Genomic DNA, 11,990 nt, shown 5'->3' on the forward strand with positions numbered 1-11,990 from the left:
TCCGTCACCTATTGAGGTTAAGTGGATTATTTTTCATCTTTAGTTTGTTAATGCAAGATAAAACAATGAGTTATCTAATGTGAAACAACTTTGCATTGTTTCATATGAGCCCAAAGTCACCACAATGTATCATCATTTATGCCTGTTGTTAAAATCAATTTCCTAATAATTTGCTTAGAATTCTTCACCTGTGTTTATTAATGAGATTGGCCAGGAATTTTTCTTTGTAATAATGTTCTTTTGGGTAGGACTGTGGTTGACAAATTTTGTCATTTTTAGTGTGTCATAGCTTCACTGATTATACAATTAGCAGTTTCTTTTCAATACACAACCTCCATTGTTTCTGTTAAAAATTCAAGCAGCATTCTTACTATTGCACAAAGAAGGCATTTCCCCCTTAACTTTTAATATCTTTTTCCTTTGTTTTGGCTTTCTACAGTTTCACGATGGTATACCTTGATGTAGGTTTTTAAATTTTTCCTGCTGAGCTTTTTAGCTTTTAGAATCTTTGAATTGATGCCTCCCATCATTTTGCAATGTTCTCAGCATTATCTCTTAAAGAATATTGCCTTGTTCCATTTTCTCTTTGCTCTTTCTTCTGGGACTGAAATTATATTTATGCTAGCTCGCTGTATCCTCTTTCACTAACTCACTTCTGTTTCCCATTATTTGTCTTTCTGTGCTTAATCTTAGGTGCTTCACCTGACCTATATTTTAGTTTATTTTTTCCCCAAATATATCTTATATACTATTAAACATTTCATTGAGTTTTTTATTTTGGTTATTGTATTTATCTGAAGTTTTTATTTGTTCTTTTTCAAGTTTGATATGTCCCTTTTATAAAGTTTCCAATTGTCTTTTGAAAACTTTATTATGTCTTTTCCTTCTTTGAGCATAGTAAGCATAATTAAAAAAAAAAAATGTGTACCTGGTATTTCTATATCTGATGCTCTGAGGACGCATTTCTGGTGCATGTGGTTTACCATGTAGAATTTAATGAGTCCAAAGTTATACACCTTTCAAGGTTCTGAATACATATTGGCATTTTCCTCTACAAAGTTTATGCCAATCTATTCATTTATTTATCTATTTAGCCACAATTTCTTGAGCATCTTCTATGTTGTAGGCATGGTTCTGAGCACCGGTGATTCAGGAGAAAACAAAACAGGAAAAAGACCTACTCTTAAGGAACACAGATTCGTATAGAATTAGAGATACCACAAGGAAGTTCAAAATACATAAGACAGTGATAAGTACTTTTAGGAGAAATAGGGAACTTTCAGGGGATAGAGAGTGATGGTGATAGTGAGATATGCTATCTTAATGAGGTAGTCAGGTGAGATGACATTCATTGGAGACCTGATGAAAGTGAAGGAACAAACCATGGGGATATCTGAGAAGAGCATTTCAAGTGGAGGGAACAGCACGTGCAAAGACTGAGGCGGAGATGGGCCGTGCATGTTCAAGGAATAGCAAGCGGACCCGTATGACCAAGGCAGAGCACTCAAGTGAAAAGGGCAGTGAGGGGGAGAGCACTCCACGCACACTGGAAATAGAGAAGGGGACCATGGACGGCCATGTTGGGCACATGAGGATTTTGCATTTTATTCTGAGTGAGATGGGGAACCTTTGGAGAGTTTTCAACACATATGATTTAAAGAGATTTCTCATATTTACTATCTGTAATAATTCAGAACACCCTTTATTTTACCCTTGCTAATACTTGGTATTATATATATATTATTCCTTACTGATTTCATATCCGTGCTTTATGTACATTTGTTTTGCTGCAGATGAATATATTTTCATTTTTTGTTGGTTGTTTTTTTCTTCCGTAAATTATGTATTTGCCTCATTTGGATTATTCATTTTCCTTGATTTGTTGGTATTTTCACATAGAAATGATATTTCCTATTTTTTGTTATCTCTGTTCCAAACATTCTCTCCTAGTTTGTCATTCATATTTTAACTTTACCATTGTTTATTTATACAAGACACCTACATTTCTATGCTAGTCTAATTTTTTGATCTTTTGTGATTTCTTCCACTGATTTTACGTTTAGAAAGTACATCATTCTAAAATGAGATAAAAATTTATCTTTATTTCTTGTCACTTTTGTGTTTTATTTTTATATGTATTTCTTCAATTCCTCACGAATGTATTTTTGTGTCTGATAGAAGGTAAAGAATGGACTACATATTATTCAAATTTAACACGTTATACTAACAAACTTATATACTACATTTTTCTTACACATTTTTAAGTGTCACAAATCTCTTTTACTAAATTCCTGTATATCCTAGCATCTGTTCATTTTTTGTTATGTTACTTTAATGTGTGTATTTGTATACTATCAGTATTTACTTACTGTAGCTTTATAATACACTTTAATATATATTAGAAAAGATCTCTCTTTATCTCTTCTATTCAATTATTTCTTTGCTAACTCTTTCCAGCATTTTTTGACATGAATTTCAGAAATGCTTTGTCAAGTTCAGGACATTCAGTGAAATTTAATTAATGTTATATTAAATTTATGTATTATTCTGGGAAAAATAACCTATTTTTGATATCAAGTGTTCCCGTTTAGGAACATAATAAGAAAATTCACTAAAACTCATCTTCTTTAAGGTCCAGTCTTAAAATATTGCAGTATCTTTATTTAGGCAGACATTTCACATTTCCTGATCATTTTATTCCTTAATATTTTGTAATTTTATTACAATTATGAATGTCATTTTCCCCAACTACATAACATATGATTATTTCAGGCACATAAAAATACTATTAGTTTTGGAAGTTTATTTTGTATTGGAATAATACATATAATACTGAACAATTGCTAGTGATTATACTGCTTCAGAGAATTTTCTTACAATTTCCAAGTACACATCCATGGATCATTTAAACCAATTATATGTTTACCTTCCTCTTCTAAGGCCTACATCTCCTGTCTCTTTATTTTCTGAACACACTGGCTAGAATTGTCAAAGATGGAAAGGGGAATAAAGTTAATTAAGAGAGATAGTAACAGGTATACTTATCTTCTCTAGGTGTTTATGAAATCCACTGAAGTAGTCACATGGTGAGTGATAGGTAGACAAATATCCTCTATTGTGGGCATTATTATTTCCTTGAATGTTTACAAGGCCTCTTCTTAAAAGAAGATCCAAAGTCTTTTAAACAGATCTTATCTCTTTCCATTTGTTGCTTTATAAGCTCTCATTTATGTCTTTTATATTTGAGTTTCTCTACATTTGGGGCATTAGATTTGCTGGAGGTTTCCCTGTCTCCTTTATTGAGTTTTCTCTGCCCTGCACACTTCTATCCCAGAACTAATTCTGGAACTTACCATTTAATAAATTCATTATTATTTCACTTTTATCTTTGTTATTTTCTTCCATGGGGTTATTTAGTTGACATTTTGATAGAGTTAAATGATTAGTTTACGTATTTGAACTATTTCTATACTAATTAATAGTAATAATGATATTTAAAGATAAACTTGTTTTGAGTTCAGCGTTGGTCACATTCTATGAAGTCTGGTATATTTTTACTGCCATTATTTTCTAAATAATCTGTAACTATGGCTTTGGATTAAATCTAACCAACAAAACAAACCATTAGAAGGTAAATTTGTTGTTATTTAATATTTACAATTAGTGAATTTTATTTTTGTGGGGTTTCTCATTATTTTGACTTAAGTTTCTAGACTTAGTACATTGTGATTGCACCATATGGTCTGTGTAATTTCCTCTTCTGAGACTTTCATAGATGTTTATGAGTATGGTTTATTCAATTTGTTATTCTTATTATATTACTAGACTCTTTTAGATACTTATTTGACTAGCAAATGTGTGCAAGCCAGAGTATGCTAAAATCTCCCACTATAATTGAAACAATCATATTGTCTTATTGCATTCTTTTTGTATATCTGAGAGTTTCAGCTTTATATATTCTGATGCACTGCTATTTCACATATACATATACATATTTTTTTATTTTGGAAGGTATTATAATTTTTATTACTATCAAAAGATTCAATTTGTCATCAAATTTTTTACATTGAAAGATATATTATCAGATTGAAAGAGTAATATTGCCAATCTGATTTCTTTGTGTTAATTTTTGCAAGATATATCTTGCTTACAAGTTTATATTTAATCTTCTAGATCGTTAATTTTTAGATCTATACCTTTTAAGAAAGCATGTAATCAGATTTTAATATTAGACTCAACCTGAGCTTTTGTCTTTTAATAAGAACTTTGTTTGATTTACTTCTTTTTCTTCAGAAAGTATCCAACATGCTTTTATTTTACCCGTGATTACCTTTAATTTTAAAAAATAATTGGAGCTCCTTTTTCTCCACTTAGATCAGAAACTGAGGCAATGTTTACTGATCCCTGCCTATGTAAAATAAGGAATATAACATGATAACTTTCCCTACTCTTTTAATATACTTTCCAGTGTGAGAAAATGTAACTTAGAATGCTTGATCAACATCATAGTAATATCATCTCTTTCAGGAATTATTTCACATTTTCATTACCTTTGCATAACTGGATTTACATTAATCATTTCGACTCATAGTGATTAATACCACAACTTCCTCAGGCTTCAGGTCTCTGGATTTGGATTTTGATACCTCCCCTGATGAGCTCAGGTACATCCAAAGCTGGAAACTGGATGTGTATGGAGTTTGTTTTCATCCTTGAAACTCAAAAAATTCACTAGGGTATGTGGACATATTGATTTCTCCCCTTAGTGATTTCAGTGGCTCCAGTAACTTTACTTACCAAGTTGTGCTTCAATTGTATTGTTTATTGGGTAAATTATTTTAGGGATTCTTCCTCTGTGTCCAACATTTTCTCCTAAAAAATCATACCCACACAAAATTGTGTTAGAATCACATGATACATTCCCAATTACTTTAATGTGATAATAGCATTAAAAAAAATGGCACAGAGCAAACCTTCAACATTAGTCCATCAAAAACAAAACTCATGGTATGACAAAATATCATTCCATAAACACATATTTTTTAAACCAGGAATAGTTGAATTGCTAAGGAAAAAAACCCAAAGAGAGTTCACTTTGACATTATACATTTGGTATGAATATAAACTAATGAGATTGTGCAATAAAATCTCATTACCTAATATCCAAATACACTTCTTAAGCAGTGGCTATAAGCAAAGTTCTGGCCTAGCTCTAGATAGAAATAATGACCCCAATGTTTTATCTTCAGTTTCATTCCTCCATGCTCCAATCCTACTTTTCCATACTCTTTCCGTCCTTTCCCCTTCTGTTATTCTTCAGCTCTTTCAATCCTCCACCTCCTTTATCATTGTCCCCCTTATGTTGATTCCCCATTCCTTCATCTTTCTCTACTTCTTCCCTTCCCCATTTGTCCACCAAAATTTAGCAATCACCCTTACTCCCACACTCCTCCTGTACATTTGGGTGGGACGTGGAAAAGTTATAAAAAAGAAACTAGGAAAAATGCAAAAATATGTGTTCTTTGCGATGACAATAATATTTGCACATTCTACAAACTCTTTAAGTTCAGTATGTCCCAAACAGAAGTTATCAGCTAGAAAACGTACCACCTTCCACTGATCACACATATCTAAAATCTGAAATTCATTTTAGGCAACAGTTTTTCTCTCACCCTCTTCAAAATATCAATCACCAAGTCAAATTAATTTTACCTCGTAACATTTCCCAGTCTGTGCCTCTTTCTTCACTCCTAAACCCCTCATCTTCTGTTCTCTACACTTTCCCTAGGCATTCTCATGTATATCCATCTCTTCAATTACCATCTAAATGCCAATGACCATGCAAGTTGTATCTCCAGATCTTTCTCTAAGCTCCAGACCCATATAGACCACAGTCTACTCGATATCTCCACTTGAGAGTCTCAAAAGCTCCAAGGACTCAGCTTAGCCAGGACCAAACTCATGATCTTACTCCTAAATTTTCCTTCCAAGTTATCTTATTTCATTGAATTGTATCACTGTCCAGTCAGTTGCATATGCCCAAAGGCCTAGCTTCCTTGACCTTGCCATATCCCTCACACCATATTCAATCCAACAGTAAGACCTGTGGGTTTGACCTCCTAAAATGCCTCAAATTCATCCACATAACTCCATCTTCAGTGACACCATGTTGCCTGTGCCTACCTGATGTCTCACCTGCATTTTGCCTATTAAACATTATTCTGTGCACAGCAGCCTCAATAGACTTTCAGAAACGTGTCCCATCATGCCACCCTCCTGCTCTCCACCCCTCTGGGCGTATGAATAAAATCCATACTCCCGTTGTGGATTGCATGTTCCTACTTAATCTTGGCTTCTGATTCCTTCTCCAACTTCATCACCTACCAGGATCTTCCTCACTCAGCATTGCTCCAGCCAACCTGTCTGCTTTCCATCCTTCAGATATACCACTGTCGGTCTCGTTATTGGGCTTTTGCTTTGGCTGCATCCTCAGTTTCAAAAAATCTCACCCATTCCATCACACAGTTGAAGCTTCCTGACCACGAGCATCACTATTATCAAAAACTTTCCCTGACCCCACTGTCTTCTCAATAAGTCCTTGTCTCTCTGATCTCATGTTTTCCTCTTCTTCATTGCATGAATTTCCTTGGTAATTACTCATTAGTAGAGTAATTGATTTATCTCAGCCTACCTTCCTGCTCAGAATTCAAAGCTCTATCAGACCAGGGGTCATGGGTTGTTTTCCTCACCATCATATTCTCTCTGCTTAGCACAGGTCCTGGTCTTGTTGGGCACATAATAAAGAGACTGCCTGAAGAAGAATCCCTACCACCTCCACCCAAGGTCAGATTATCAGCATTCTTCTAGAGATTGTAGCAGCTGATTAAGTGGTCTCCAAGCATCCACACCTTCTTCGACTCCTGCTCAAACCATCTCAAGACTGAGCTTGCCCATCCCAAATGCAGCTTTGTCACTCGGCCCTTGTACCCTTCCCAGGGCTCTTCAGCAGCAGCATAGTAAAGCCTGCGTATAACTGGTGCCCTTGACCTTGCCCCGTTTGACTCTATGGCTTCAGCTTCCACCACACCTCACCTCGTACTTACATATGCTCTCACAAGATTAATTTTGATCCAACATAAACTATAATGGTAGAATGTCTACACTTTGCCTTATACTGCTCTCTCTGCTCCTCGTCACTCTTCTTTGTTTCTGTAAATCCTACTCATCCTTCAAAACTCAGCTAAGAGGCAGTTCCTCTTGCAAACCTCCTGGACCATTCACTTACTACTCCTGTGCTACTTCTGACTCTTTTCTTGCTCCCCCAGAAACTATCTGTAACTCTGCTCTTAACACATAACGCTAAAATGTCCCACTTATGTCTCTATCTCCTCTACTACCACTAGGCTGAGAGCTTCTTAATAGAAGAAACGATGTGTGTTTGTTTGTTTTTAACTTATCAGTTTCTCACGATTTTTGGTAGATAACAAATAAATGTTTATTACAATGACTTGAAATATAGACTATTGGACTCAATGACCTCTTGAGGTAGTCTCCATTTTTCCTTTGAAATTTCACCTTTCAAAAAATTCCCTCAGCTCCCCATAAAACTAAAGCATGGTAATAGTCAATCATTCCGTTCATACATAGATCTGGGCCTAATCTAGGCCAGTCATGGCGTTAGGTGTTAGGGATGCAATTGTGAACAAGACAAAGAAAGAGCCTACTTTCAGAGTTATATCAATTAGCATAAAACCCAAAGCATGAAGATTACAAAATCTATTGCAATTAATTTTCATAATTAAGGTGCTCCAGGTGGGAAGCAGGAAGCCACCCACGCTGAATATTCCCCTAAGAGAGCCACATCATCAAGAAATCTTTAAGTATCCCCCAGGACATGAAGTCTGACAGAAATTCGTGACGAACATGAAGGTCCAAGTCAAAGATACATTCAGCTTTCAGTTCTTTCCATTTAGATAGGTAAATACAAAACACAACTGTCTATTTAAAAAACAAGTAAAAGCAAAAGACAATATAGTGGGAACTCCTTGCTAAATGTGTTTAGAAGAAAAATGCTTGCCTGGGCCCTGAAGGCTTGAATTCTGGCCCTGTTTCTGTCACTAACCAGCTTTGAAAGCTTCCATAAGTCACTCACCTCCCGGACCTTTGTAAAATTAATGGCTTGAGCTAAATTATTCTTAGGGTTTCTTCTATCCCTAAGAGTTTGCTTTCAAATCTCTAGGTCATATGTTCAAGAACTAAAATCTCATGAGCACTGGGCATCCTGGAACCAATTCTAGAGACCTTGAACTCTGCAGTTCCTGAGCCAGGGGAAGTCAAAGCTGGAATAGCCCATAGAAGAGTAACACCAGTGTGGGTGGAGGGAAATAGAGTAATATTCCTAAAATCCATCACTTACTGAATACCTACACTTGGCCAGGCACCCTAATAGCTACTCTACATATGTGATCTCACTTAATTTTCATAAATAAACTGAGAGTTTTGAGAATTCTGTCTTTTCAGATGAGGAAACAAAACTGCTCGTGTCCTTTTGCCTCACTCTTTCTGCCCCGATTCTAGTAATGACAAGCTTGAGAGCCTGCTAACCTTCAGGAAGATCAAGATCAAAATCACTTGTCTCAGTCAGAGAGCCATATAACACAAAGCCAAGAGCAGTCCAGGCAGTGGGTATGAGCATACTTACTGGTATTCACAGTAATTCTATTTAAAACCATGTATTCTCTCCCTGCATGTATCAGTCTGGCTTGACACGTATAGTTCCCTCTGTCTTCTGCTGAGACATTGTTCACTGAAAGCTTTATTCCCCAGTTAGTAAACCGCTCTCCTTTAATCTCTTTACAGTCCTAAATACAAAAAAAAGGAAAAAAATTTCAATTCAAAAAATATGTTGGGTATCAGTGACATTCTTACCTAGTATCATCTTATCAACTGTGTATGAGGGGTGCAAGAAATCATCAGGTCCCAAACGTCAGGTAGTTTATAAGCTAACTGAAGAATATATATATATATATATATATATATATATATATATATATATATATATATCCAGAAGAGCTGACGAAAAATTTTTAACAGGCTAATGTTAAGTTTAATAAAAGTTGAGTGGACAGAGGCCTACATAAGCTGGAAGGAAGACTTCATGGAGGACTGAGACTGGGCCACAAGGAGTTTGATAGGAGGACGTGAACAGGCAGAAAGGTCCACCTACAAGGGCCCACCTTTTCCAATGGACCAGCGTGTAATGGCACCAGACGCCTTTGCCAAGACGTCAAGCCCAGGTGAATAATGACTGCTTCCACTGTGCTACAGGCCCAATAACACCTGCACCTGTCGAATGTTGGACTTTCCAGAAGTCCACAATAACTCACCCCCAACATTCTGTTTGGTGACTTGAGCCATAGCCAAAATATGCTGACCAGGTTTATGGACAGCAGATATATCAATTCTTACGTCTCCCATGCCTCCACTGCATCAACAAGGAAACAGCCTCACCAAACTGACTTGAAGCCTGGGTAATCTTAGGGATGCCTTTCTCACTTGTCATCCTCAGGCACCATCCGGAGGGCAAGCCTCACCATTCACCTGTCCTATCAGAAGCCCACATTCTCATGCTAATCGCCATTTCTTCCATCTCACAGACAGAACTCTGTCTTCAACCTCTCCCTCTTTCTTCAGGAAGCTCCTCTCTATAGAGTGACTTCTTGGATAATTGAGTCCATTTCATTGATTCAAACATTTAAGACTTGCTCTTTGCTAGCACTGTGAGAGGCCCTGGCCATGCAGGGATAAGATGCCGTCCCTGACATCTGGAAACTCACAATCATCATAACAGAGAAAATAAACATGCAAACCCCAAATTTATAAATAAAGATTTGATTGCCTAAGTTTTGAGCTGTCCCCTTAATGAGCCAGCCGCAATTCCGCATAAGACCTCATTCTCTGCCATCATGTTAACAAATCAATTTTGAAAGATGAAACTCAATAATGCCAGAACAAGCATTTGCTTACTTACAACATGAACTACAACTTTCTCGAAGTCTTGCATTATTTGTTTGTAAACACCCTATCTGGTAAACTAAATTATAACTGGACAACTGCTTACCAAATAGAATGGGAATTACTAACAGCCAGATGAATGAAGACATCAGACACTGATAAAGTGATGCTGCCTTCTTCAGAGTAGCAACAAACAAAAAGCTTAAATCTTTGGACTGTGGAAACCTCTGCCCTGGATGGGCTTCATAGATGCAATCTCTGGGCCTCTCTTTCTATGTTTCTATTGTTGAGTAGCCCCAGCTCAATCATAAAAAACTATGAAAGAGGGATGAACATCTGAAGCTTTTTAAGAAAGGGAATAAGATGATTAAATTTGTTTTTGAGAATGATCTATCTAGTTGTTGTGTGGGAAAGGATTAAAGATGGGGCAATCCAAAAACTAGTAAGTTATTTCCATATACTAGACTAAGCAAAGCATGAACTAAGGCAGTACAGTGGTGACAGCAAGAAGGGAACACAAAGACAATTTTAGGTAATTCCAATCCACAGAATTTAGTGACAAATTTGGAATGTGGAGAAGGAACAGGACGTCTGTGGTCCCACCTTGGATATGTAAATGTATAGTTAGATAGGAGAATGATCAGATTTGGGAGTAAGATTAAAGTGGTTCTAAACATGGTGACTTTGGTGAGCTACAGAGATGAGAATCCTGAAGTAGAATATATATTACGCTGTTGACAAAGTATCTGGTGGTTGAGAGAAAGATCAAAGTGGCAGAAAGAGAGGTGGTAGCCATCTGTATATGGATCGTTCTATGAGCCATCCATTTGAATGTAATCAAAGCAAGAACAGAAGATAACCATGGCTGAAATTGAAATCCCAAAATCTAAGACCCAAACATAGAAGATGAGAATGCAGTGGGGTTGGGGAACAGAGATAAAGAGCGAGTGTCAGGTAGAAAGAAGAGTGAGTTCTTAACTGGTGGGAATGTCTAGGAGAGATGGATGCCCCAAGGAGATCAAGATCAGGGTTGAATATGGATGTTAGATTTGGCAGCTGGTAAGCCAGTAGTAACCTCAGCAAGTATAGATTCAGCACAGCGGTGGGGCAGAAATCTTGGTACTGAGGAGTAATTTGGAATTGGAAAAAAAAAGAAATGGAGACATCATTGCTTTTCCAAGTGTGGATGCTTCACTGTCTGTAAGAATTGATGTTTTAATACCTGAAGCTTCTCCTCCACAAGAAGCTTCTCCTCTTCAGTTTCAAGGACCACTTTTCAGTTCTCCAAGCCACAATCTGGACTTTGTCATGTGTATAACTATTATGTCTCAATGTGTATAACTACTATGTCTCAACATTACTAAGAGAATAATGAGGTAGAATATGCAAGATGCATTTTATATGTCCTGATACACAGCAGATATTGAATATGTGCCATTCTAATTTTGTTCATTGGCCTAAAGTTGATAAGAAAAATGAAAAATATTGGGAAGCAGAAGGAACTTGGAAGTCCATTCATCAACTCAGTACGTATTTACTAAACATTTCCTAAGTGCCAAGTATTATCTTCACAAGTGGAGAAGGTACAGGTGGTAGATATAAAGTCTATAAAGATGTCTTTGAAAGGTTCATCAAGATGAGTTTTTCTCTAATGGCAAAGTAAGTGTTTAGAACTAACCATCCTAAATGATTCTGAAGGTGATGCCTGATCGACTGATAAGACAGTGCTTTTGAGAGATACATGGGTTTCGGGGACAAAAGTTAGAGTCAGAGCTTGCCAATGAGGAACAGCCCCAAAGAACTCTCAGGCCTTCAGTTGGGATCATAAATGGCCACAGAGTTTGGCTGAACCTCTAAAACAACAATTTAAAATTACCTTTTGGCCACTGAGTGAAAGTAATCAAGTATACTTAATCAGCCAGAAGCAAAGGTAAATTCTCTCTTCAGGAATATTATAATACACAGAGACTCAAATG

At 36.4% G+C, this 11,990-nt stretch overlaps 1 protein-coding gene across 1 annotated transcript in view; it reads right to left on the reverse strand.

Annotated features, from left to right (window-relative positions):
• The window catches only part of IL36R (interleukin 36 receptor), a 49,394-nt gene that overhangs the window by 17,445 nt on the left and 19,959 nt on the right, over positions 1 to 11,990 (reverse strand). The window contains exons 5-6 of the mRNA XM_019753803.3: positions 8,702 to 8,861; positions 4,798 to 4,872 (exon numbers count right to left, since the gene is read on the reverse strand). Of these exons, the coding sequence (XP_019609362.3) occupies positions 4,798 to 4,872; positions 8,702 to 8,861 (235 nt within the window). The remainder of the gene's footprint in view (positions 1 to 4,797; positions 4,873 to 8,701; positions 8,862 to 11,990) is intronic.

The sequence above is a fragment of the Rhinolophus sinicus genome, chromosome 2 (genome assembly GCF_057876585.1).
Source record: "Rhinolophus sinicus isolate RSI-liver-muscle chromosome 2, RSI-T2T, whole genome shotgun sequence".
NCBI lineage: Eukaryota > Metazoa > Chordata > Mammalia > Chiroptera > Rhinolophidae > Rhinolophus > Rhinolophus sinicus.